General features: G+C 38.4%; 1 protein-coding gene across 1 annotated transcript in view; it reads left to right on the forward strand.

Annotated features, from left to right (window-relative positions):
* The first annotated feature begins 1088 nt into the window (after positions 1-1088).
* The window catches only part of ppm1h (protein phosphatase, Mg2+/Mn2+ dependent, 1H), a 293957-nt gene continuing 269543 nt past the window's right edge, over positions 1089-25502 (forward strand). Inside the window, exon 1 of the mRNA XM_039760843.1 lies at positions 1089-1673. Coding sequence (XP_039616777.1) covers positions 1441-1673 — 233 coding nt within the window. The 5' untranslated portion in view covers positions 1089-1440. The remainder of the gene's footprint in view (positions 1674-25502) is intronic.

Raw genomic sequence — 25502 nt, forward strand, 5'->3', positions numbered from 1 at the left:
GGTGGAATCAGAACTACTTCAGGAGTGGAGAACCCTGGAGGACTGGGCAGGGGGCAGCACCAGCCAGCCTGAAGATAATCAATAGATATGTACAGTATGTTTGGGAAGAGATGTTCATATGTCTCCATAGGGTCCCTCTAAGTTTAGTACGAGTTCTGGCTGGCCTCTGTGCAATACCCTGGCATCTTAGTAGCTGAATTTTTAATGGCACTAGGCATGATCATGAAATTTGAAATGGTGATGGTGTTACTTCCATAGGACGGTCAACAAAGACTGGACAGACTGAACATGACACTGAAATATTAAAATCATTACAGGACGTACAACAGACAGTAACATTTACATTTACATTCACCTATTTAGGAGGCAACACTGAATGAATCCTGGAATACATGTAATCTGCTCAGTGGACAAAACAGTGAGACAATGCTTGGAGTGTTTTATTTGGATCCCGCGCATGACTTGGGGGCATAAAACACATTTTATGAAATGTAATAATTTTTTGTGGCACTTTATTCTAGAGACACACTTTATTTAAGATGACAGCATGGACAGCTTTAGAGGAACCTAAATCTGTTCTTCCAAAGAAACAGGAGTCTGACGTGATATTCAGCTACATATACATCTCACAAAATGAGTTACATAACGACGTGAAAATCTTATTGTACATTAAAATTGCAAAAGCGTACCAGAAAAGTCTCCGATTCGATTTCACTTATTTTCTTCATGAGCCTATCCAGCAACAAGCGTGCTCCCTGACTTACTTTAACCCCGAAGAGCGCAGACGCGGCGCCATGGAAACCGGAGGAGGACGCGGACCACCTAGACGTCAATTATTACGGCTAAGCGCTTATCGGGAGACGGTGATATACAGCGTTCGATGCCTTACTGAACTTGACGGCCTAGTTCATAATCATTTTATACATTGTGCAAAACACCCACAACAGTAGAAACCCGCAGGGGTTTGTAAATAAGCTCGCCTTCATTGCACAGCGGTCAACGCTTTAATGGGATGTGACATTTAACGCGGCAGGGCACTCTCAGTATTACACTACTAGTCCATTACGGAGAAAGCAACATGTTCGCTGGGCAAGGGTGCCAAGGTTGACGTTTTTAATCAGGCACTCACGTGTTTCGTGCCTTGTTTTTTTGACGACGTCGTTAGCCCCCGACTCGCCCTCTCCGCACAGCTTTAAGCAGATCAACTAAGCTTCAGTCCTCTCCCTGCACAAATCCAGCAGCCGGCTTGTCACATGACTCGGCACATCATAAGTTTATTTCCGTGTTCGCAGGGATCCTGTAGGACACAATGATTCTTTAAAGCAAATTCCCATTTTCTCCGCGTTACCTTTCACGCTACATTCCGGAGCTGGGGGGAGGGGGCAATCGGGGTAAGGGAGCCGTGCAATTTCTCCTGTAGCTTTATACTGCAATAATAATATGCTCACAAGGGTAAAATCTGCCGTTGCCAATTTCATGGGAGGCATCATGGCTGGCAGTTCCAGTGGCGATCACCTCAGCGGCTCTGATCTGCCACTGAAATTCCCGTACATGAGACCCGAGTTTCTTGGACTGTCTCAGGACGAGATTGAGTGCTCCGCGGACCACATCGCCAGACCCATCCTGATACTGAAAGAGACCAGGAAGCTGCCGTGGGCCACAGGGTATGCAGAGTGAGTACTGCGTCCATCTTAATACACTTTATCCATCAATGCATATACATATAAAAAAGCTACAGTATATCCATCTATAAAATAGTGCTGCGATCATTGCGATAAGCGCTCGTGTGGGTGCAGGTCCGTAAATTACTGGCGCCGGCCATCTCAGGTATTAAATTAAACTGGTGTTATCTAGGCAAATATGAATGCGCCTTTCGCAGGTGCACAATATAGATTAGCCTGTCATTACCCCGCAGTTCAAACTCAAATGCGATACGCACTTTGAAGCGACGGAAGGGGGAAATATGCAGGAGCAAGAGCTCGGTGGCGCTCTGCGCTGTACAAATTAAAGGAGTGATCCTTTTCTGCATTTAAATTCTATTTAAGTTTGACCTTGTCTGGAATAGGAATATGTAACGCGGAGTAGTTGCCCTTTTAGAGATAGGCTTGTACTGCTGTATGAATGACCAGCCAACAAGACGTCAGCTGCGCTTACGTTTACTTTGTATATGTGAATACAGTACAGCATATATTAATACTAAATTAAACTGATTTGAAAATGAATGATTTCAATTCCATATTCACCTAAATGGTTAATCTATATAGTTATGCATATGCGTGTATGTTTTTGTATGTACAAGTATACAAGTCTTATTGTATACAAGCCGTGTGAAGAAGCAAGTACACCCAATGAAATTTAATTTGTTCAGATTTGATCTTCATTTAAACACCTAAAGGTGATATAACTGGAAAGATGAAAATTTGACTTTGCGTTCATTTATTCCACAAAAGATGAACACATATGTCATGCCCATCTGTGTACACTCTTGACTTTAATATCCGGTATTGCCCATTTGGCAGAAACATCCTCAAGTAGGCATTTTCTTTAACTATTAATCTTTAACATTGACTGGGAGAAAGTTTTTCCTACTCCTTCATGCAGAAATCTTACAGCCAGTGCCGGTGCTAGGTTATTTTGCGCCGTAGGCCAAGTTTAATAATGCGCCAACCAACTGTTCGGTAGCTAACCCATGCGGCTGTTCCCAAACACCCATGATTGGCACCTTAGGCGAATGACTAATTCACCTTAATGGTGGTGGCAGCCCTGATTACAACTGTGCAATGTTTAAGGGGTGCCTTTTGCTCACAGCCCTTTTTCAAATCCCCCATAGCATCTTGATGCGATTCAGATCTGGGCTTTGACTTGGTCATTTCAGAATCCTTCATGTACTGGTATGTTTAGGGTCATTGTCATTTTGGATAATCTACTGTCGAGTGAGCTTCAGTCTTCTCTAGCAGAGAGTCTGACTTTTTCCTCAACCACACACTGGTGCAATGAAAAATTCATAGTGAATTCTATGATTGGTCACCTCTCAGGTCATGATACAGCAAAGCAGCCACAAACCAGAACGTTTCCAATACCATGCCTTGCAGTTGGTCTCAGGTTCTTCTTTGGTTTTTGCCAAACTCACCTTCTTGTACTGTAGCCAGATAACTCTGTCTAGAGTTGGACAAGTTGGCAATTGTTTGAAATCTTTCCTTCTTGTAGATGATTTTCCAGACAGTGGAGTGGTTGATTTCCAGTGTTTGGAGATCCTTTTAAATCCCTTCTTAGACTCATAGGCATCAGTAACATTCTTTCTGAAAGCCTCAGAGAGCTCTTTCGATCTAGGCATGGTAACACACTTGAACAGCAAAGAACAAACCAAACTAAATACATGAGGTTTAAATAAGACATGTTCCTCCAAGATTCTCTCTAATGATGTTCTAATAGTTTACATTTCATTTGATTCAACTGATTCTAATTTAAGGTATTTGAAGTGGTGACAAATGCTTATTTTTTTCCACATGCAAAATTTGCACTTAGGTTTATTTAATTAATATGATGGGCTACAAATTTAAATGTGGCATGATGTTTGATATATTGTATCACCTTTATCTATATACAGTATACTGAAGATCAAATCTTGATACATCTACATATGTTAAAAAGAAAAAAAGCATTTCATGGGGTGTACTTTTTCATATGACTGTATGATACAGGACATATTCCATTGTTATTCCGATATATAGTGCCACCCATAAATGTTTAAACATAACATCATTTTCAGATGCACTGAAGCCTTTCAGGGTTGTTTGGAGCTGGAGCCCATCCTGGAAGCACTGGGTACAAGGCTGGAAGCATTTCTGGGCTATGGACTACCACCGCTGGGCTCATTCATGCACACAAATTTGCTATCACCAGATAACCTAGCCACCCACAATTGGGGGTGTTGGGGGAAACCCCCAGGGGAAATCAAAATGATTAGTTTTGCTCTATAAAGAAGCCACCAGAAGTTACCATAAAAACGAAAATGAAGAAAAAATACAGAATGTCACTTATTTCTGCAGCTATAAGATTAATCCTCTCTTAGTAGAATTACATGGTACATTACTACCTCAACAACAACAACATTTATTTATATAGCACATTTTCATACAAACAGTAGCTCAAAGTGCTTTACATATTAAAGAATAGAAAAATGAAAGACACAATTATAAAACAAAATAAATCAACATTAATTAACATCGAATAAGAGTAAGGTTCAATGGCCAGGGGGGACAGAAAAAACAAAAAAACTCCAGACGGCTGGAGAAAAAATAAAATCTGTAGGGATTCCAGACCATGAGACCGCCCAGTCCCCTCTGGGCATTCTACCTAACATAAATGAAATAGTCCTCTTTGGATTTAGGATTCTCACGGAAGGGCTTGATGATGATGATGGTCACGTAGACTTCTGCCTTTTAATCCGTCCATCATTGTTGATGCATCATGAAGCTTTGAGTAGGTGGAGGTGGCGCAGGCCACCACCACAAAGAAACCGGAAAAAGAAACAGAAAAGAGAGTAGGGGTCAGTAGCGATTTTAGAGCCACCATGAATAGTTATTTTGAGGAAATTGAACATATAGAGTATCAGGATTAAGTTAAATTAAGATTAAAATGAAGTTATAAAAAGGTACCTCACAGTACTAGGAGACTACGTTCAAAACCCAGCTCTGAAACTGCATGTTCTCTCCATATCTGAGCTCACAGAGCATACCAGTTTGCCTCCCACATCCCAAAGGTGGAAAGTTAAGGTTAATCAACTCATTGTGAGAAAGACTGGGTGTTTTCAATGGCCCCCGAGCTTGGTTAACATAATGCCGAGTGTTAGTTCTTGCCTTGTAGTTGATTCTGCCAGAAAAGGCTTCAATAAATGGGCCAGTCTTTGTGTTCCATCCCCCACATTTTAAGTAAAGTTAAGAATTGGGGCAAATTAACCTAAATATTTAACAAAGTATTATGAAACATTGCACACAACATGTTACACGATCCCTTGGACCCACTTATTTGTTACCGCCAGTTTCAGTTACTGCTTGTTTGATGGGTTTTTAGCTTGAATCTCCTTTTCACCTCATGAAATGCTTATTTAGTTTCCCTCGCCACTCTGAGTCTTTTCCTTTCTTTCCTGTTGGTGAAGTACTAATTTGTCCAGGCAGTTCTGTTTTTGGTCATTATCTTGAGGACTCACTGTGCAATGAATTATAAGGCACTTCCTTGTTCATTGGCCGACAGGATTTTTCTGTACGCTTGTGAAGCAATTCTACAGCTACAATAATTATCTGTATCATCAATAAAAAACACTGCAATTTCATGTGTAGCCAGCAGCCATGTGTGCTTAAACCATGACATGTCTTCCACCATGTTTCATTAAAGTGATTTGCTTTGGATAATTGTCAGTTCATTTCTTCTGTTAGATTTCCACTTTGGTATCACTTTTTAGGGGTTTATCCTTGTCTCACCCACCAATCGCAGTAGGATTCAGATTTCTCATGGCTCATCTTTGTACTTTTTAGTACATTTTAGCCTGCTGTTTTTGTTTTGGGTGCTGACTTGAGGTTGGCAGCTTGTAGTGTAGTCTTTGTAATTCTGTTGTTCTACAGACATTGTAACATGATACCTTTGATCTGTGCTGTGGAGATGGCTGTTAAGTTTAGTAACAGTAGTTTTAGAGTCTTCACAGTTTTGCAGCAGCATTATCATTGTGGCCCTTTTGGTTTTATATTTATGTTGATTCTTTCATCATTTTATCAGTTACCCCAGTGTTGTTCACAGTAGTGTTTGACCTTGTTTAGGTAATATGCATCCAAACAGATGCTAGATATTCTTGCAAGTAAGAATTTCACTGTACTTCACAGACTACAACTGTTTATTTAAGCAACCAGGCATTTAATATGCCAAAGTCAAACAGTAAAGCAAAGTAAGTGTTATAGAAGTACCAGTGTAAGCAGGACTCCATATACAATATTCCACCCTAAGGTCAGTTGTTAAAGTATAAGGAGAGAAGGCAATCAGGTGCATAAAAGTTTACGGCCTTGGGTAGAAATCTCAGACAAATTGTCATTTCAACCAAAAAGATGAAAAACCTTTGAAAAAATAACAAATTTGTTTCACATCACAGGCAGGTCTTCCAATGTTGTGGTCCTGTAAATGACACCAGCCTTTTGAGGTTCTGTAGTTTCAAAGTTTAATGTTAGAAGACGTGGAATTTGAGGTGAAGCAGAACAGACAAAAGTGGTTGCTTTCATGGACATTGTATTCCATTCTAAGCGTGAAAGTGGAAACCTTTTCAGTGACTGCAATATCCAGTTTCTTGTGAGACTCACCAAGCCCACTGTATATGCATATGGGAAACTGTTGGAATGAGAAAACCAGAATGCCAAAGTAAATTGAGCAGCAATTTCTAGATCCAGTTTTGCATACAGTCTTTTACAATGCTCCTAGTGTAAGCCCACCTTGAGATGCTGAGCTACTTTCCAACTCAAAGGATGGAGAGTTTGTAGCTGAGACAATCCACAAAGCCATTATGCAGACATTCTCTCTGTGTCTGCATGGGTTTCCTACTGGTTCTCCGGTTTGCTCCCACAACTCAAAGACATGCAGGTTAGGTGGATTGACGATACCAAATTGGCCCTAGTGTGTGGTTGGTGTGTGTGTGCATGTGTTCGCCTTGTCATGGACTGACACCCTGTCCAGGGTTTTCTTCCTTCCTTGCGCCCTATGCTTGCTGGGATAGGCTCCGGCACCCACTGAGACCCTGTTCATGACTAAGTGATTTAGAAAAGGACTAATTGACCACTAACGAAACTCATCTACAATGAACTTATTCTTGTTGTATAGGTCAGTGATAAACTGCAGAAAATTTTGGCAGATAATGTTTTTTGAAGAAAGATTTTAGCAGGAATTCATAGGGTTTCCTCTGGGAAACTACTGTATGACTCCTTTTCTGTTGAATGGAGTACATCCATAGAATTTCTCCCCAAACATAATTCATTTCATGGGGTTTCTTTATGAAGAATAGGGAGGTATAATTTTAAGTGGAAAATGATAGGTAAAAAAGAAGGTTACAGAAACATTGTCTGAGTGGTGCAGCTATTATCAGGTGTGCCATTTTATGAAAACTGCCATCTAACCAAAAAACAAACTATCCAGATTAGACCCTTGTAATAAAATAACCAGAGACAGTCAGAGTGTTTGGGCACCCGTTGGCAAATCCCGTATAATTAAAAATTGATTAAAGCGTGTGAAAATGCAAAATCAAGTATTCTCAGACTAGAGTTCTATTCAGACTGTATAATATGGTGGGACTTCCAGGAAGTAAGAGGTGGGTCCTGGTGGACGGACACCAGAAGTGACGTTGTTACAGGAGAGCTGTCAATGTAATGGTCTGCAGAGGGAGGAAATGAGAGACCATTACCACATAGTACCACCCTCTGGATTGGTGGAGAATTACCATCACCTGAGCCCTTAAACTGTCTCTCATTCGCCTGTGAGGACACCTTTAGTGCAATATAATTGGTTTGCTTGTTCATATGATGTACATGTGGATTTTCTCTTGATAATCTGGTCGTCCTAAATTCCTAAAGATATATTTTTTTGTAAGCATGAGTGAAAAATGGCTGGGTGACATTAATGACAATCATCCGTAAAAATACACAATGCATAAAAGAGGTGTGATACAACATTTAATGTAGTTAGCCCAATTAATGACTTATTTTGATAAATTGTTTCAGTCAGTTGTAAATCTTTCATTTCAGTTCTTATTATAAATGCAAGTGTGCTGCTTTGTTCCTGGCACAGATATAAGGTTCTATTATTCAGCTTTGTACTGTATTTTAACAATGTTGTGCATATTTGAAGTAATAATTCAATCTGTGTATCGTGAATGCATAATATGTTAACTTGTACTGCTATTTTGAAGTCATCAGAAGCTTAGTAAAATGTAAATATTAACTGTGAAAACCATTTTAGAGAAAGATGTACTCAACTAGTGTGGTATGGTCACTGTAGTTGATGCTGTTACCTTTCAGATCTAGTGGCTGGGCTTTGAATCGTCTCCCAGTGTTTTCATGGCTTTTCCTCCAAGTTGGCTGATTTCCCTCTAACATCCCATAGATGCACAAGTGGCTCTAAAACAACCCCAGTGTGAGTGTGAGTGTGTGTGCCTTGCAATGGACTGGTAACCTTGTCCAGAGTTGTATTACATCTTGTGTCGTGCTCTTTTGGAATTGGCTGAGGCCCCCTGTGCCTCTAAGTAGATTAAATAAGTCGAGAATGTTTGTGCAAAACTAATCATTTGCAAAATAACATCTCTATTAGTCCAAATTACTGAAACTATATTGTCAATAATATTTTATAGCATTTTTTACATTTACCAAAGGTGGCTTCCTTATGTCTGCTGTTAGCTATACACTTCCACTACTTATACTCTGGACTGATGAATAGAGGAGTTTTTCTGAGGGTGTGTAATGTTTTGAATTTGTCTTTACTTTACATTGGAAGCTTGACATTGTAATTTTACAGCAGTCAGACATTTCAGAAATCATATTTAAAAAGGAAATAAATGGTTGCCAATAATGGAAATGTCATGTAGAATTTGTTTACAATCAGTCACCACAAAAATGGACCAAGTTTGATGTAGTACATTGTACTGAAGTAAAATGCTGTAATCAACTATTTTGCTGGTCTGTATGATATTTATTATTTAATCATCTTGCAGGGCAAGGCCAATGTCTGTTACTATTGTAAACTGCAGATTTTGTTCATGAAAAATACTGTATTTTAAACTTATTAGAGGGCACAGTTCACATTTGTAACATTAGGTGTTATACATCATTCATCACTCTTTAATAATAATTATTAATCTGGTTGAATGTTGACATTTGAAAGCTGACAGGAAAATAAATCATCTGTGGGGGTGCCTATTATATTAGACTACTGCATATACAGTGAAAGACCATGCTTCATTCTGCATTCGACATTGTGTGGAGAGGAACAGTCAAAATCACAACTGCTTACTTGTTTTCTTCTCCTTATGTAATCTTACAGATAATAAGTAGATGATGGGGTTGCACATTTTTCACTGTGAAAATCAAAACTTTCCATAAACGATGCAACCAGAACACTATTAAGAAGATAAAGGCATAATTAGTAAATCACAGTCATTAGACCAAAAGCCTTAATAGCATACTTTCAAATTTACTGCTCACTTCTCAGCTTTTAATAACCACACATGAAAAGGATAATAAAAGTTCATGCTGTAATTCTCAATATACATGCTAAGTGGTTTTTAAGTGTGGCATTTGTTTTTTGCTATTTTATTTAATTCAGGAAAAGTAAACATATACTCTTTGGAAAGTAAACACAATTTAATGTGGCCTGGGTTGACTTTTAATATCAGTTTCACTTCTTGAATCATTTTAAACAAGAGAATGACTTGAACATGAGTGAGTTAGGCAGAATAATTCTGTTACGTTTGGACAGCTAGTGTCCTATTTGCTGCTGTCAGTTTAGTGAATTCTTGTTTCAGCAAAGTACATGAGAATACAAACAATCTTTCTGATATATGAAGGCAATATGTTTTCAAAAGTCATACATAAGAGTACAAACAACTTTCATTATGTATGAAGGAAATTTATTTAAAAAAAATCTTTCTACTATATAAAATAACACCAAAGTCTATGTGTCCAGTCCCTCTGAGCAATCTGATTGATCAGTTTGGCTTTGGTGCTGCAACAAAAGAGGAAGTGTGAGATGCATGAGGAGAAGTAAAAGCATATGTGGCATGCTGAGAGAGGCACCTTTAAAGACCGAAAGAATAAAACTGGACAGTAGGCAAGAAAGGCAAAAAATAATAACAGTCTGAGAAGTAGGCTTTACAGGAACACACTCGAGAGAGGGAGCACTGGTGTACACACACACACACACACAAATACAAATACAGAGGGCAAGAGAAAGAAATATTTTTTAAATATTCTATTACCAATCCTTGACTGGTACCGTGCCTAGTGGATATTAAATTTCTTTTGCTTAAGAAGAGAGTTGAACATTTCACATTTTTTATTCCATATGTTGTAGCAGTTACTAAAAGGCAGATGCTCCAGAAGTCCAATTGATCCAAATTCCATGAAGAGCTTAATTTAAAAAAAGGTTATACTTTAAAGTATTGCACAAAATACTTATTGCATAAAAATACCTTTGGTTATGCAGTATGATATTCTATAAAATTCAAAGAAATTTTAATTGTCTGCTCTTTCCAATCATCAACCATTGACCAAATAAGTGAACGTCAATGTATAACATGGCCTATAATGGTTAAGATACTGCTACCTCTGTTAATAATATGCATATTCTACTTTGGTAGGCAAAAAGCTGATCAGTGTATAGTGTGAAATTACCAATCTAAATTAATATTTTTTCTATCCATTATCATACTGCACAGTAGCAGTTTCAAATTGCTTAGATAATTGGGCCTGTAAGTGTGTACCAGTGTCAGCTCTGTAATATATTGGCATGTCACACAAGTGAGAATTAATATATTTTTAACGGACAGACAAGAATATTTTTGTGGAGCCAAAGTTGCTTGCTTGCAAAGTTGGTTGTGTGTATCCTGGGGGCTTTACCATGCTGCCCTACAACTCATTTTTCAATACTGATTTAATTTAATTATAATAATCACTGGAAATCCATAATTTCAAAACTTTTGTTTGTTTTAATTTACTTTAAATTAGATGTCACTAATTGCACTGTACTTACCAGGTAATTACATGTATATATATATATATATATATATATATATATATATATATATATATATATATATATATATATATATTGTGGTCCCCGGCCGGGACGCCCAGGAGGACGAGAGGAGGGCATGTGCCTCCTCCAGACCGCGAGGAGGCGTCCGTCCTGGTTCTGTTGGGGACCACGGGTCGGGGGCATGGAAGCCCTACCCTGTAGGGGCCCGTGGTCACCGCCAGGTGGCGCCCCGATGCTGGTTTATCCCGTGCAGTCGCCGGCTGGGGCTGGAGCCCGGCCGGGACGCCTTGGAGGACGTGAGGAGGGCTTGTGCCTCCTCCACACCGCGAGGGGGCGTCCGTCCTGGTTCTGTTGGGGACCACGGGTCGAGGGCTTGGAAGCCCAGCCCTGTAGGGACCCGTGGCCACCGCCAGGCGGCGCCCCGATGCCGGTTTATCCCGTGCAGTCGCCGGCCGGTGTTGGAGCCCGGCCGGGACGCCTTGGAGGACCAGAGGAGGCGAGTGCCTCCTCCAGACAGAGTGGGGGCGTCCGTCCTGGTTAGGCAGGGGGCCTCGGGTACAGGGCATGGAAGCCCAGCCCTGTAGGGACCCTGCCACCGCCAGGCGGCGCCTGTGCCTAATTATCCGGGAGCCCGGCACTTCCGCCACACCAGGAAGTGCCGGGCGGACTTTATGTGGCGCCAGAGAGCTGCCAGGAAGGCAGCCGACACTTCCGCCACGCTGGGCGTGGCTAAGGAGCAGATGCCGGAAACACCTGGGGCTCATCCGGGGGCATTATATAAGGGGCCGCCTCCCTCCAGTGATTGGTGGAAGTCGGGAGGAAGTGGACTGAGCGAGAGGAAGGACTGGAGGCGGCCAGGAAGGCACAAAGGACTGTGGGCCTGGACTTTGGGGAAATCGGTGCGAGAAGGCACTGGGGGTGCACGTGAGAAAAATATTGTGTAAATAGTGTACATAATAAATGGTGTGCGGTCCGTCTGTCTGTGCCGGGGCCAGCGTTCACATATATATATATATATATATATATATATATATATATATATATATATATATATATATATATATATATACAGAGTAACTAGGTGTATTGTTACTGTGTAACACAATGTAATGCTGTGCTTAAACACTCAGTTGTAATTGTTATTCCACAATTTATGTGCATATGTACTTCTAAAAACGTACTTGTAAAACTCAAATGTTAATGACACTTTTAATATGTGAAATAGGAATAAGGCCTTAACATGACTAAGTGGCGTATATGCTAGCTAGTGACAATAAGCCACCATCATTGAAGGGCACAATGCCTCAATATGGTGCTAGGGCACCATATACTGCATGTCTAGGAAAATGGGACGTGATACCTTCTATTATTTTTAGAGCAGAATTAAAATTAAATTGTTTTAAAAGTTTTCTTACAGCTTTAAATGCTCTGAGTTGTAATTGTATGTTAGCTGATATGTACTGTAATTGAGTCAAGGATATGGTGTGAGCGCCTCGCAATATCGATGAAGTTTGGTGTACTGTTGTAATCTACTGTGTATATCATGCTGTTCTGGGTTTAACCTGTAAATTCATTGGAAAAGCAAAAGATAGCATGAATTTAGTAATCTGAGTTTTTTTTTTATTTTGTGGAAACATCAACTGGTTTTGAATATCAACAAAATGAGTAATAAGATTTAACATATGATTATGAGAGTACTATTTCAAAGAACCCTACCACATTATGCAGATATATAATATAACATTGTTGCAAAGTTTAATAAAAGATTGGAAAAATGTCAGCTATGGATGAGGAGTATTTCCAGGAACGTCTTTAAATCATGCATAGTATAAATATGTTTGCTTCTTTTCTAATAAATATTAGTTAGGTCAAGATTAACTTTATTATCCTTGAATGTGAAATTCAGTTGGTCAGATTGCAACTAAAATGCTTAAGAAAAAGATATCATGTAAGCATAATTCTACACTTATTTTTTGAAATTTCAGCTTTTAGTGATATATAGGCTTAAATCATTTCACTTTTTATCTTAAGGAAGATGTTTTAACCAATAATGTTTAAATGCAAAAAAATACTTCCTATGGAAAAGTAATTTCAGTGCCTTCAGCTTACATTTTGAAGAATGAGCATTACTATTACTAATTTAATTGAGTTTTCTATTGCTGCACCACAGAAAACTGGTTAAAAAAGGTGCCATGATTTCTAAGTAGATTTTCAGTTCTTGATTAAAATCTCTTCCAAATATTGTTCCTTGACTGATTACAGAAAGACCATCCACTTCACTTTTGACTCAGGGAATCATCTCTGAAACATTAACACTGATTTTAAGTAATACAACAGTGTTCAATCCTTTTATCAGATATAATGTTGTATCAGAAAAGATTTATTTCGTTTCAGTGTAATTAACATAATTTGAATATTATGTGCAAACTCCATATAAATCCTCCCTGGGCTATGATTCAAAAACAAGATTCTGGATCTGTGAGTCAGAAGTGCAAACCACTTTACCATTCTGTTTCCCCTGCAGCAATGCATAAAATAACATTTTGAATTTATTTAAATCAGGGTCAAAAGGACAAGGTGTATCCTGAAAGAACTGGGCATAAAGTAGAAAATAGCCTTCAACAGGGCAGCAGTCCACTGCAGACGCTGGCACTTAACCCAGACTTCTCCGAAGACATGGAAAACTGGGTGGGGAGGATATCCAAATACGACACAAGCAAGAACCAGGCATGGGATTCAAACCTAGGATGCTGGGTCTGTGAAGCAGGAGCAGAAAAGAAAAGTACAATTCCAGAATTTCCATCTTTTGACCAACTGATAATTCAACTTTCCCTTGTGAACTATACAAATGCATTGAAATACTGTACAAGCAAATATTGGCGACTCTAGCAAAATTTCACTGTTTGTTATGTTTGACAACATTTTAGTCCTGTCATTGGTTTTAGCAAAGATCAGAACTGCAATAACTCAGAGCCATAGGACTCTTAGAAGAAAGAGAGAAGAGAAGGGAATTAATGTCATGAAACTAGCATATTCCTTAGCACAAAACTCTAAAAAATCCCTATAAGAGGAAGAATCCATCAGCCTTCAGCTTGTAAAACATAAAGGGCAGTTCAATAATCTTAAAAAATATATATTTTCATGAATGTTGTGCAGCACAAGAAACTCCAAAGAGCATATATGCCCAGAAGGTGTTATCCTAAACAACAAAGACAATGCAAAGCAAACACAATCTCAAAAACAGAGCATAGCAGAAAATCCAGAGAATAAACAATAATTTACAGGAATTACAAGAGAACTCACCCAAACCACCAAGCACTTTCAATGAACCCGAACAGTCTGTGTGTTTCTTCAGCCTGTACAGGTATGCATCAGTGTATGTCTGATCATACATATGTCCGAGGTCTGTAGTGGTAGCTGTTATGATGTCCGACAGCCATAGTGGGTGTATTTATATCCATGCATAATGTGTGTTATAAACAAAACCGATTGCACTGCTAGCCGTACTTGGGTACATTACATATCTAGCTTATAATACATATATGTTATTGACAGCTATGATTAACAGATATGTTACAGATATATGAATGTACAGTACTCTTAATTGTTATATGTTAATATGTACTTCTCCATTTACTAAGAAAAAAGAACACTGTACTGTGTAACATTTTGCTACAAGTCTCTTAGCGTATCAGGCACCAGCTCCTTGTGTCCAGACTTGTTCACTCACGTTTCCTGTGTGTGTTTCATATTTTGTATTTGTAGCTCCTGTATTTTCATAAATTCAAGTGCATCATGGCACCTATCCGTTTATAGGGCACTGATTAAAATACTTGAAAATTCCTAATTTGAGTGGAGGCTTGCCTATTCAGTTGTCCCAGGCTGTCCATATGTACCTGTAGTTCTTGTCCTTGTGGTGCTACACCATTTCCAGGCTTGTGAAGATGTCTGTAAAGATGGCTATAGTGGTGGAGGAAGGCATGGTGCTGGCCAGGAATGAGACTATCAGAGGGACACCGTGGGCCTCCAGGATATTCTTCACCTAGTATAGCACCAGGTCCTGAATGAAGCCATCCTTAGAAGCTGTGGCAAATGACCTCATGTTCCATTTGTCTGGCTTGTTCTTGATGTACTGCCTTAGGTTGCCAGCTGTCTTGCCTTTGTAGGCAATCATGACCTCATCCGCAGACTGCTTGGAGGTCTGTGGCTCATTCCTGAAGGCAGTTATCAGGTGGCTGAACAGTGGCCAGATCTTGAAGAATCAGTCAGCGGTATAATACAAACTTGTGGCAACATCCAATGCACTATTGAGTACTATTGTCCTATATTAAAATGTATTATTTTATGTATTATCTTCAAGTAGGATCGCTGTCCTTATGAGTCTTTACGCCACACTGGCCACCTTCTTTCATTTTCAGAATCCAAGTCAAACTGTCCAAACTGCAGTGCTGTTCATCGCACAAATTTTAAGCACCTTCAGTGCTCACAGCTCCCCCTGCAGAGTCTGAACTTCTCCTGTGGAGACTTGCCTACTTGGTCTCTCACATGTTGAGTTACTACACAGGAGGCCCCGCTTCTTGGGGAACCACCCATAAAATGCAACACACATAACAGAAAATACATAAAACACACAGAAATGAAATAATACACAGAACTAATAAGAAACACAGCATGATACAAATAATTAACATCAATAACAATATTAACATTAACAAATGAATCAGTAATTAGCAAAAAAAGACAAAAAAGGAATGTGAACATCAGCCAGGGGAGCGTCCCTGCCTGAAACATATCACTTAGTAACAGTCAATGACAAAAATTGCCACAGTAATTGAAAATCAATATGAAAATTCTTTATTATTAAGTCTAAAAAATATGTAATGCTGAAAAAAGGCCCCTCTACCTTCAGTTTGATGGAGTTTTCAATAGGATAGCTTTAGGATTGGCAAGCAGGTCATCCCAGAGTTTGGGGACCAATAGCTAAATACTACCTACTAAAGATGATTTATTTATCATAGGGATTTTTGAGCAGTGTACATTTCTTGTTTTGCACATTCCAAATGTCAGGGGTCTAGCCGTAGGCTTACAATGTCTGAAACATATGTATTTTGCCAAAAATATTTTAAAAATAAGCCACTTTCAGAAAGTTATGTTATATGAAATCGAATCACATTCTTACAGCATCAAGGTTTTGAATTTAATTACCATAATTGTATGACAATGTAGAAATTTAAGAACCAGAGTTCTAAAAGGATTATTTCTATTATTATTGTGGATAATATATTTATATTATATTATCCAACATCTTTGGGTCCCTATTCTCCGTATTGTCCTTATACGTGCTGAGAGCACAGGATGTGTGTGTGCTACGAGCTTTTACACGACTGGGTGTTTTTTGAAGGGTGTGCTCTTATATCCTTTTTAAGTAGGGCGTGTCTTGCAAGAATCTCATGTTCTACATCCCCGTGAGAGGTCCCTGGGAGAATCTCTTGGCACCAAGTCCCATGTTTACGGTCCCCGCGAGATACTCCGTGTCTGTTTTGTCTCCAGGGTCTTTTAAATGTCTTCCGAGAAGATCACATATCGTTGCCTTGCTTTTGCTTTCCAGGAATTTTTTTTATAATAGAGAGATGCTGAAGCAAAATGAGACAGCAGTGCCTCTACTGTCTAAGGAAGCTGAGTCTATGTAGTCTGAATCTGTTTCTGTCTGTACTTATGTTCTGTTAGCTTGATTAGGAAATCTTACTATCAGCAAAAGAAAAAAACAGGATGAATCAAATTGTAAAGAGGAGCAGTAAAATATAAGGTTTCGCTGGAAAGGGGTGCATGGCGCTCCCAATATCTATGCAAAAGGACGAAGGTCCAAGACTTTAGAGTCCTGGGGCCTCATGTATGAACGGTGTGTACCCACAGAAATGTTGCGTAAGAACTTTTCCATGTTGAAATCGCGATGTATAAAACATACACGTGGCGTAAAGCCACGCAATTTTCCCGGAAAGAGAATTATCGGTATACAGCATCAAGCCCACGCTGCCTCAGCCATGGCAAAACATTTCAAAGCCTTTCCAGTACGGACCTCGCGGTTCAGAAACAGTTTCATTCCAAGAACTAAAAACACACTCAATCAATTGCTCCTTGTAGAACTGTTTGTACTTATGAGTACAATTACCCCACTGTAAACTTGTACTACAGTTATAATATTACACAACCTGCGCCACTTTATAAAGTGTGTGTTTACATATGATGATGATATCATTTTTAAGATGAAATGCAGCAAAATATGTTGATTATATTATGCAGATAAAACTTTAACTTCATTTAAACAATCTGTATTGTTAATAATTAAACATGTGAGGACACAGTGCCACAGCGCTTGCATGTTTATGTATTGCTGAGGCTGGTGCGACACTGGATAGATGGATAGAATAATTAAACACGTACTATGAAGATATTTCAATGTTCCTTAAAAGTTTTGAAGAATCGTTGTTGTAAGCTTACAGACGGCTTAACGTCTATTACAGAGCTGATTGTGTGGCGATTGAGTATTTGGGGAAAGAAAAGTAAGGACAAGAATTAAAGGTTAGTACGTTTGAAAGAGACAGTACTGCTGCAATAAATTATTTCATCGACGGTCACGCATGGCGCAGCAGCATCATGTATGAGACATGAAAAATCACTGCGCCATCGTGTTCTTAATAGCATGCTTTCACTCCAATCATCATGAAAATATCATGTATATATCTCAGTATTTTAGTTATTCAGAGTGCTGTAATATCATGAATGTAATGGATTCTGTGTCCTGTCGGAGAAAGAAAGAACGGAGGCACGTAGTGATTCACACACATACAGCACATTAAAGATCAAATACAAAACAAAGCTTTTAACGTGCTACTTTAGTTACGATGGGATTTGAGAAACTAGTAAATTAAATGATTTTAAGGTGAAGTTTATGTTCTACTTTAATGACAAAATAAACTACGTGATTAAAGTGGATATTTCGAGATTGAAGTTAACATTTCGTGCTTTTTTCCTACTCTTTGCCTTTTTTTCTCACTGTACCCTAATAAGCTTCCATACGACACTCAGACGGTTGGCTACGTCTCGCCTTTTCATGGCGACTTTGATATGTGACAACTTCTTTTTTTATGTTGGGCACTGTATGACTTTGTGAACTTGAGCTTGTTTCTCCAACACGCTATGTCACTCCATCAGCATCCTTTTGTTGATTATACCACTGTATAAACCAACAAATAGTACGTTTTTCTTTGCCTCCACTTGGTATTCGCTGAAATTCTTATATTTCCCTATTGCTTTTGCCATTGTCTTTTCACAGAACGCTGAGCTTGAGGTCTATTTATATTGATTTGCATATTCAAAGAGGCGTAATTCTGGGAGTAGATGAGGCGGGACGGAAGGCGCGTGCATTTGCGTTTGTTTTCACGCTGATCAGGATTTATGGAGCGGAACGCGGAAGTTGGAGTACGCACAGATTCTTGCATCTGGAATTTTCTGTGCGTAAGCACATTTCGGCTTTTGCCTTACATCATGTTATAGTGCGAATTCTATGCACGGCGTTATACATGAGGCCCCTGGTGCTTCCTGTCTTGCTACATGGTTGCGAGACATGGACGCTATCCAGTGACCTGAGACGAACACTGGACTCCTTTGGCACTGTGTCTCTCTGGAAAATCTTTGGGTACCATTGGTTTGACTTCGTGTCGAATGAGCGGTTGCTCATGGAGTCCCGAATGAGGCACATTACCTGCATTGTGAGGGAGTGTCAGTTACGGCACTATGGCCTTGTGGCGCGTTTCCCAGAAGGTGATCTGGCTCGTAAGATCAAGGCCAAGGGGTCGCCCACGTAACACCTGGCTACGGCAGATAGAGGGTCATTTTCGGAACGTGGGACTGGACTGCGTGTCTGCCTGGGGGGATACAAACTGGGATCCCAAGTTGTTAGTGTAGTGGGCGTAGCAACGCATTGTACCAGTGCATGTTCCCCAACTTGACTTGACTTGACTTGAAGTCCAATTTGAAAAACCTGTTTAATAAGCAAGTATTATGAAAAGCAGAGTATTGTGTCGGAGGACTCACCTTCTACATTCTGAATTTCAAACATTACCATCAGGTCACAGGTTCAGGGTTTCAAGGATAAAAAGCGTCTGATTCAAATACTCCTTTATGCCAACTGCTATTAATATTCTAAATAAGTTAAAGTTTACATCCTAAAATGTAAGTTATAAGATGGTCAGTTATTATTCGCATCAAACATTATTCAGGTTTTAATATTGGTTTAATTCGTATATGTAAATACTATATGTATGATCTAATGTTATACCACAAGCATTATCCTCAATACTGCCTTTAGTTACTTGGGTGAAGTTTATGTTTGATGACTGTGTTCTTTGTTGATGTGTTTTTAATTTTACTGCATATTGTGGCCTCTCTATAAAATTCACTGAAAAAACAATTTTTTCCTCTGGGACAATAAAAGTGAATTAAATTGAATTAAACAACAGAATAGAATACATATTCTATTTGACTTCTTAGCATTGGTGAATCTAGTTCACTGGTGACAATGGGATTTGTAGCAATTGGGATTCAATTAGAAATTAACAAAAGCTCCCACTAAACTGAGCCTGCTTAATATCATATTTATCTAATGCTTATCAAGTACTTACTGTGGACTTCCCATATGTGGATCTTTATGCATTACTTCCCTTCTTTATACAATCTAAACATTTTTTAACAAATTTCAATTGTAAAAAATAATTAGAATATTTTAAGAAAACCCAACACCCACATACCCTCAGATGGAACAGATTCAAAGGTAGATTAAATTTAATGTGGAATCTTTTAAATGCTAGATAACTATGAAGAAATCATTGCTTAGCTTCTGAATATTCGGGGTGGAAAATTTGTACTGTTCAGTGATTGATGATTGTTTGTTAACAGCAGTGGCTCCCAGGTACACTGCCTTCTGCAAAAATGCTGCAATGCTGTGTTTCAAAGTCCTTTCATTGTAGGGCAAAATGTGCTACTGAAAGGCAGCACTATCTGGGTGTCTCACCATCTCCAGCTTAGAGGATGAGGTTATGCTGCTCTCTCAAGGTCTAAGCTGCTGCATGATCTCTGCTGGATGGGCTCAGAAGAGACACAGAGCTGCTGCAGCTCCAGAATTTAAATACCTTCATTTGGTTAGTTAGTTAGTTAGTGGTTCATTTCAGTCCAGTGATTTCTGGTGGCTAATGCTACTACTTGTGTACTCTCTTTTTGTCTCATTTTTTTGGGTTACAGCCTCTGCCACGTTCAAGCTGCTTATTTGTTCAGCTACCACTTTTTATCACTTTCAGTCAGTTCACTGCACAGTCGAATATTATTACACAGTAGTAGTTTTAAATTATAGCAATTAGATAAAAACAGGCTTTGCAAATGACAGGCTGCCCCCAAGCAACGAGACACAAAATGCACTACTATGTAAGTTCAAGTCAGGTACAAAGTGATGAAATTGCATAAAGTATCCCACAAAATGATAACTCGCTTGTTTATGTGTGTTAAACTATGCATTCCAGAATTCAAGTCCTAAGTGAATGAGTTCTTTAACAAAGGTACAAACATCAGATCATGGGCACGTAAAAGATAACATAAGTGTACTGAAAGCAACAGCCATCAACACTTCCAAAATCTGTTTAAAAAATTGTATTTAAATATAAACACAGTAAAGTAATGAATAACCCTAATAATAACTAAATGTGTTTAATACAGCTTGTAGAATCATTATTGTAATTAAATACAAGTCAGCATCAGAAAATCATCAGTAACTGATTTGTTTGTCAGTCTTTTCACTTTTTAACATTGCCTCTTAACAGCATTGTCTTTCTTGTTACTGTCAGTTCTGCTTTAAGACCTTTTTTTAGTGTCTAATGTCATGTTCTTTACATGAGTATCTCCTTTTTGGATAACAAATAGTCAGATGAGGCTTCAGTAATTACTGTATAGGGTCAATCATTGTGACTTTTAGACACTTATTCTTAAAGAATAGAGCTTATTTGTGTTTCTTGTACATGAGTAAAGATGCCAGTTTGCCATGTAGTTTGTTTTTATTATAACAAAGGGTAAACTAAACAAGTAAATATTGCAGAATATGAGTAAAAAATGTAATATATAAAAAACAGAAACACGTCTGTTACTTTGCTTGTGCTATAGCTTGTTGAAGTAATGTCATTTTTGTAAGGTAAATTAAAGGCATTCTCACACCTAGTTCACTTGACAAATTCTGGCGTTATTTTAGGTAGATGTGAATACACCAATCGCACTCTGGTGTGGACTAAAACAACCGTACCGAGTTTGCTTAGAGTGGGTGGTCTCAGAGTGATACTGAGCGAATCCTGGAGTGGTGATGCAGCATGAGACTGATTTTACTATATGAAATACTGTGTATTATGCATGATATTTTGCATGCTGTGGTAGTAACGGTGAACATTGGTAATTGGGGAATCACTTTCACAGGATATTAAGTCGAGGATTAACATGAAGTATTGAAAACAATAAAAGGGTTAAAAAAACATATAGCCTTTTTTTTCCAAGTACTGTACAGCCACATAATCTTCAGTTGGATTGAGATCTGAACTCCATCTCGGACCCTACAGGGGTCTCATTCCAAAAAGTTTGTTTGGATTCCAGCATGAAAAGAAGCATATCTCAGAAAACAGTACAATGTGTATGCCAATAAAAATCACATTTTTAAAACGTGGTGTATGCAAATTTGTACAATTTACCTTTCTGAATCACAATCATCTGCTAAATGTGTATATGTAAACCTGCCTCAAACCTTGCCTGGTTCCCATCCGTAAACAGTTGCGATGCTGCAGATCTTCATTGGCTGGTAGAGTGGCCGTCCACATCTCTCATTGAGATACTACCATCTTTATCTATGGTACTCTTAGCATTGAAGCACAGGATCGGAAAAGGCATAAGGCGCCACCATTTGAACAGGTATCCATTTTCACCTTGCACATGTAATGATGACATGATTGCTGTTAATTAAAAACTAAATCTATGAAAAACTGAGTTTGCATCCAGTTACCTTACCAACAAGCCAGCTTCCACATCTGCGAGAGATGCTTTTCCTCAAAATAAATGAATCATGGGTTGACTAAGGCCACCAAGCCTCAATGTTTGTCAGTCTAATCTTTGGCATCACTGATCACTTGTACATTAATGGTTAATGTAACTGCTTATGGTTAACAAAAACAGTTTCATTCTTGTTAGGTGACCTTAATGCAATATGAGTGCAGTAAAGAACTCCTATTATGTTAAGAGGACTGGACACTGCAGTAAATTGCTTTTTCATGTAGACAAAAGCATGTTATGTTTTAGGTAAGTGCACTCACACCATGGGTTTGTTAATGGTTTGCAGCACAGTAGGCATGGTGGAGTGAAACTTGGCTGAGATATGCCTGACCTACCAGATATTGAAAGGTGACAGCTGTATTCAATATAAACTGACAAAAAAGCCAAAAAAGTTCTTCAATGCAAATATGCAGTATTGGCTTTTAAAAGGGAACAAAAGTAGAGACTGTACAGTACATCATATTCATCACTTTTAATGTGAATATGTTTGTCATGTCAATGCACATTATAAGAACAAATTGGTGATATGAATTATTGTGCACGTGAGTTGTCATTTAGCCGGTTTGACTGCATTTCCCTTCAAGGGTGTCATTATTTTCCAGTTTCTCCGAAATGTTCCAACTTTTGTGTGGAAAGTTACATATGCACATTGCAGGCCTGATTTTGTGCGTATGCAAATTTTATAAATCTGACCCCAGGATATTAACGTTGTTGCTTTTAAACCATTCCTGTGTAGTTTTGGCTTGGGGTCATTGTCGCGCTGGAAAACAAATCCCAAGGTTCAGGTTTCAGTCTCTTGTGGTGTGCATCAGATTTTCCTCAAGGATTTCCCTGCAATTTGTTGCATTCATTTTACCCTCCACCCTCAATGGCCTTTCAGGGCCTGCTACAGAGAAGCATCCTCACAGCAAGACAATGCCACCATCATGCTTCTTTTTTTGACAATGGACAGTAGTTGTCTCTTGCCAGACATGGTGTTTTGTTTAATGGCCATAGTTTCACCATCAGACCATAGAACCTTCTTCCTCTAGTCAAGATGTCATCAACAATGGCTTTCCCTTTGCTTCTCTCACATAAAGCTGCAACTGTTGAAACATCTCAGCAATAGTTTTGCGTATGCACAGTTTTTGTGCACAGCAGATTTACAGCAGTGCCATCCTCTTTCTGTTTCTTAATGCTTGATTTAACTGGACTTCAAGGGATATTCAGTGACTTGAATATTTTCTTGTCTACGTCTCCGGATTGTGCTTTTCAGTCACCTTTTCACAGAGTTGGTTGGAGTGTTGTTTTATTTTCATTGTGTAGGCTGGGCCACAAAACTGACTCACAACAAGCTTTCTACATAAGGTGCATTTATGCTACAGTCAACTGAAACCCTTTGATTACAGATCAGTGATCTTCACTGAAATACCATATATACTTATGTATAAGTCGGGTCTTGAAACCCAAAAAATCGATCATAAAATCAGACCCTGACTTATACGCCCATTCAAAAATGCAACACTTAATTTTTTTTTTTACATCTTCTTGCCTCCTCCAATCTCACATCAGTTTCTCAGATGCATTGAATTTTGTTGCAGCAGTGCAGTTACCAATTTCTTTCGCGGCTTCAACGACATTTAATTTAAAACCAGCTTTGTATTTTCTTACGCACCATCGTAGATAAGGGATGCTGTTACGATAAAGGTGTATGAAGGTGTGAGATACAAAAAACACAAATCAGTGCAAACATCGTTTCAGAATAGCTTTGGTATTACCGCTTGGTCAAATAGGCGCAAAACATAGAAAAAAAAGGCAGTGTGCCCCGTGGTTACTCGCTCAGGTGGATGTTAGCATATCATAATCTCTTGGACCAATAGCATGAGTTTTCTGCATTCGACTTATATAACCGACATTATAAAATATCGGAAATTATACGGTAGGATCAAGTCCCAGCTTATCCATGGGAGAACTTATCTGTGAGTATATACGGTAATTATGTGACCCCTAAAACCAATGGGCTGCATCAGTGTTGATTTAGGTTTGTTAAAATAAAGGGGGGGAATATTTACGTGATCAAATATTTTGTGTTTTATATTTGTAATTAATTTAGACCACTTTACAGAGATATGTTTTCACTTTGATATTAAAATGTCTTTTTCTGTTAATCGCTGTATAAGAGCACAATGTGAAACCTTCCAAGGTGGTGAATACTTTTTATAGGCAGTGTATTTATTTGAAAATGGTTAATGCAAAACGCTTCATGTATGAAAAAATATATTCCTTCTGGGGCCTAATAAGGACACATATTTACTCAGTATTTACATGAAGCCATACTAATATTCTCAACATAATGCGACAATCAAATTTTATTTAACAGTATTAATGGCATTGAAAAGATAAATTGCACCAGATATATATAATTTATATATTTATTCTTTATAAATTATTCTGAAGTGACCTGTACTGTTGGTTATCAATAAAATTTTTTTTCATAACTTGTACCTCCTTCATTAAAGTATCTTGCAAATTTCAAAGTTTTCATCCAGTTGCTTGTGAAGTAAAACATTCTTTTAAAAGTAGAATAAAATGGATAATTCAGATGAAAAATTCCTAATTTTCCAGATATGTTTATGATAAACTTTTTATTTTAATAAATACTTAAAAGAAAGTCTCTTCCCTCCACCCACACAGCTAGATAGCATATTGATCCACTCCTGATCTTATTATAATCAAGGTGGCTGCTGACATTTTTCAATTTTGCTTCAGCTAACATTCTAAACTTGAACACGTTAACTGTGCTACTTCTGTCTGTGAGAGAAAGAAGATTGCATGACTTTGTCTGATGATGGAAAAAGGCCTTCAGGCAACCTACTACTGGAACAATAACTAAATCTAATGAGTTCACTATTCTTCACCAAAAAAGCATTGTCAACAGTAGATTCTCAAGGCCTTCTCCACTTGCTAGTGTGTGATGCCTGCAGTCATATATAAACTTGATGGAAAATGCTCTTTTCAAAATCACTCTTTGGACAAAGAAAGCTGCACCTTAAAATCTTTGGAGATAATACATGAATTCTAGTTTCGGGCCCACTTTGTTGTAAAACTTCTTAGTGGTCCTCACTGTGGATAATTCTCCTTTATAAAAGAGAAAAGAAGTTAGAATTATTATGATTTAGAACCTTGTACATGTAGTTATTTTTTAGTGCTTGAGGGATAGTGGTTAACAATGTGGATGTCCTCAAACTAATACCAGATTCCCTCTGTTACATCATCCATATTGAATAGTTTCATTGGATTGTAATCTGAAAAAAATCTGAGGTTAAAAATACACATGTCAGTTTGTAGTTTATATAACAGTCATCCAGTAGTGTATGATTACAAGGTGCTTAAAAAATCAACACAATGTACAGATTGTAAAATCTCACCAATAAATACAGTATTTATAGAAATCTTAATAAAAGACTTTTGTTATTTTTAGTTGACATTTTATTAGTAGCATTCTGGCACAATGGCATCACAATACATGCTGAGGAGGAGGTTGGGAGCATGCACTGATACAGTGCTTTGCTGCACACACCACTCAGGATCCCAAATTGGAACCCGAGTGC

Source organism: Polypterus senegalus, chromosome 8 (genome assembly GCF_016835505.1).
Source record: "Polypterus senegalus isolate Bchr_013 chromosome 8, ASM1683550v1, whole genome shotgun sequence".
In the NCBI taxonomy this organism is placed as follows: Eukaryota; Metazoa; Chordata; class Cladistia; order Polypteriformes; family Polypteridae; genus Polypterus; species Polypterus senegalus.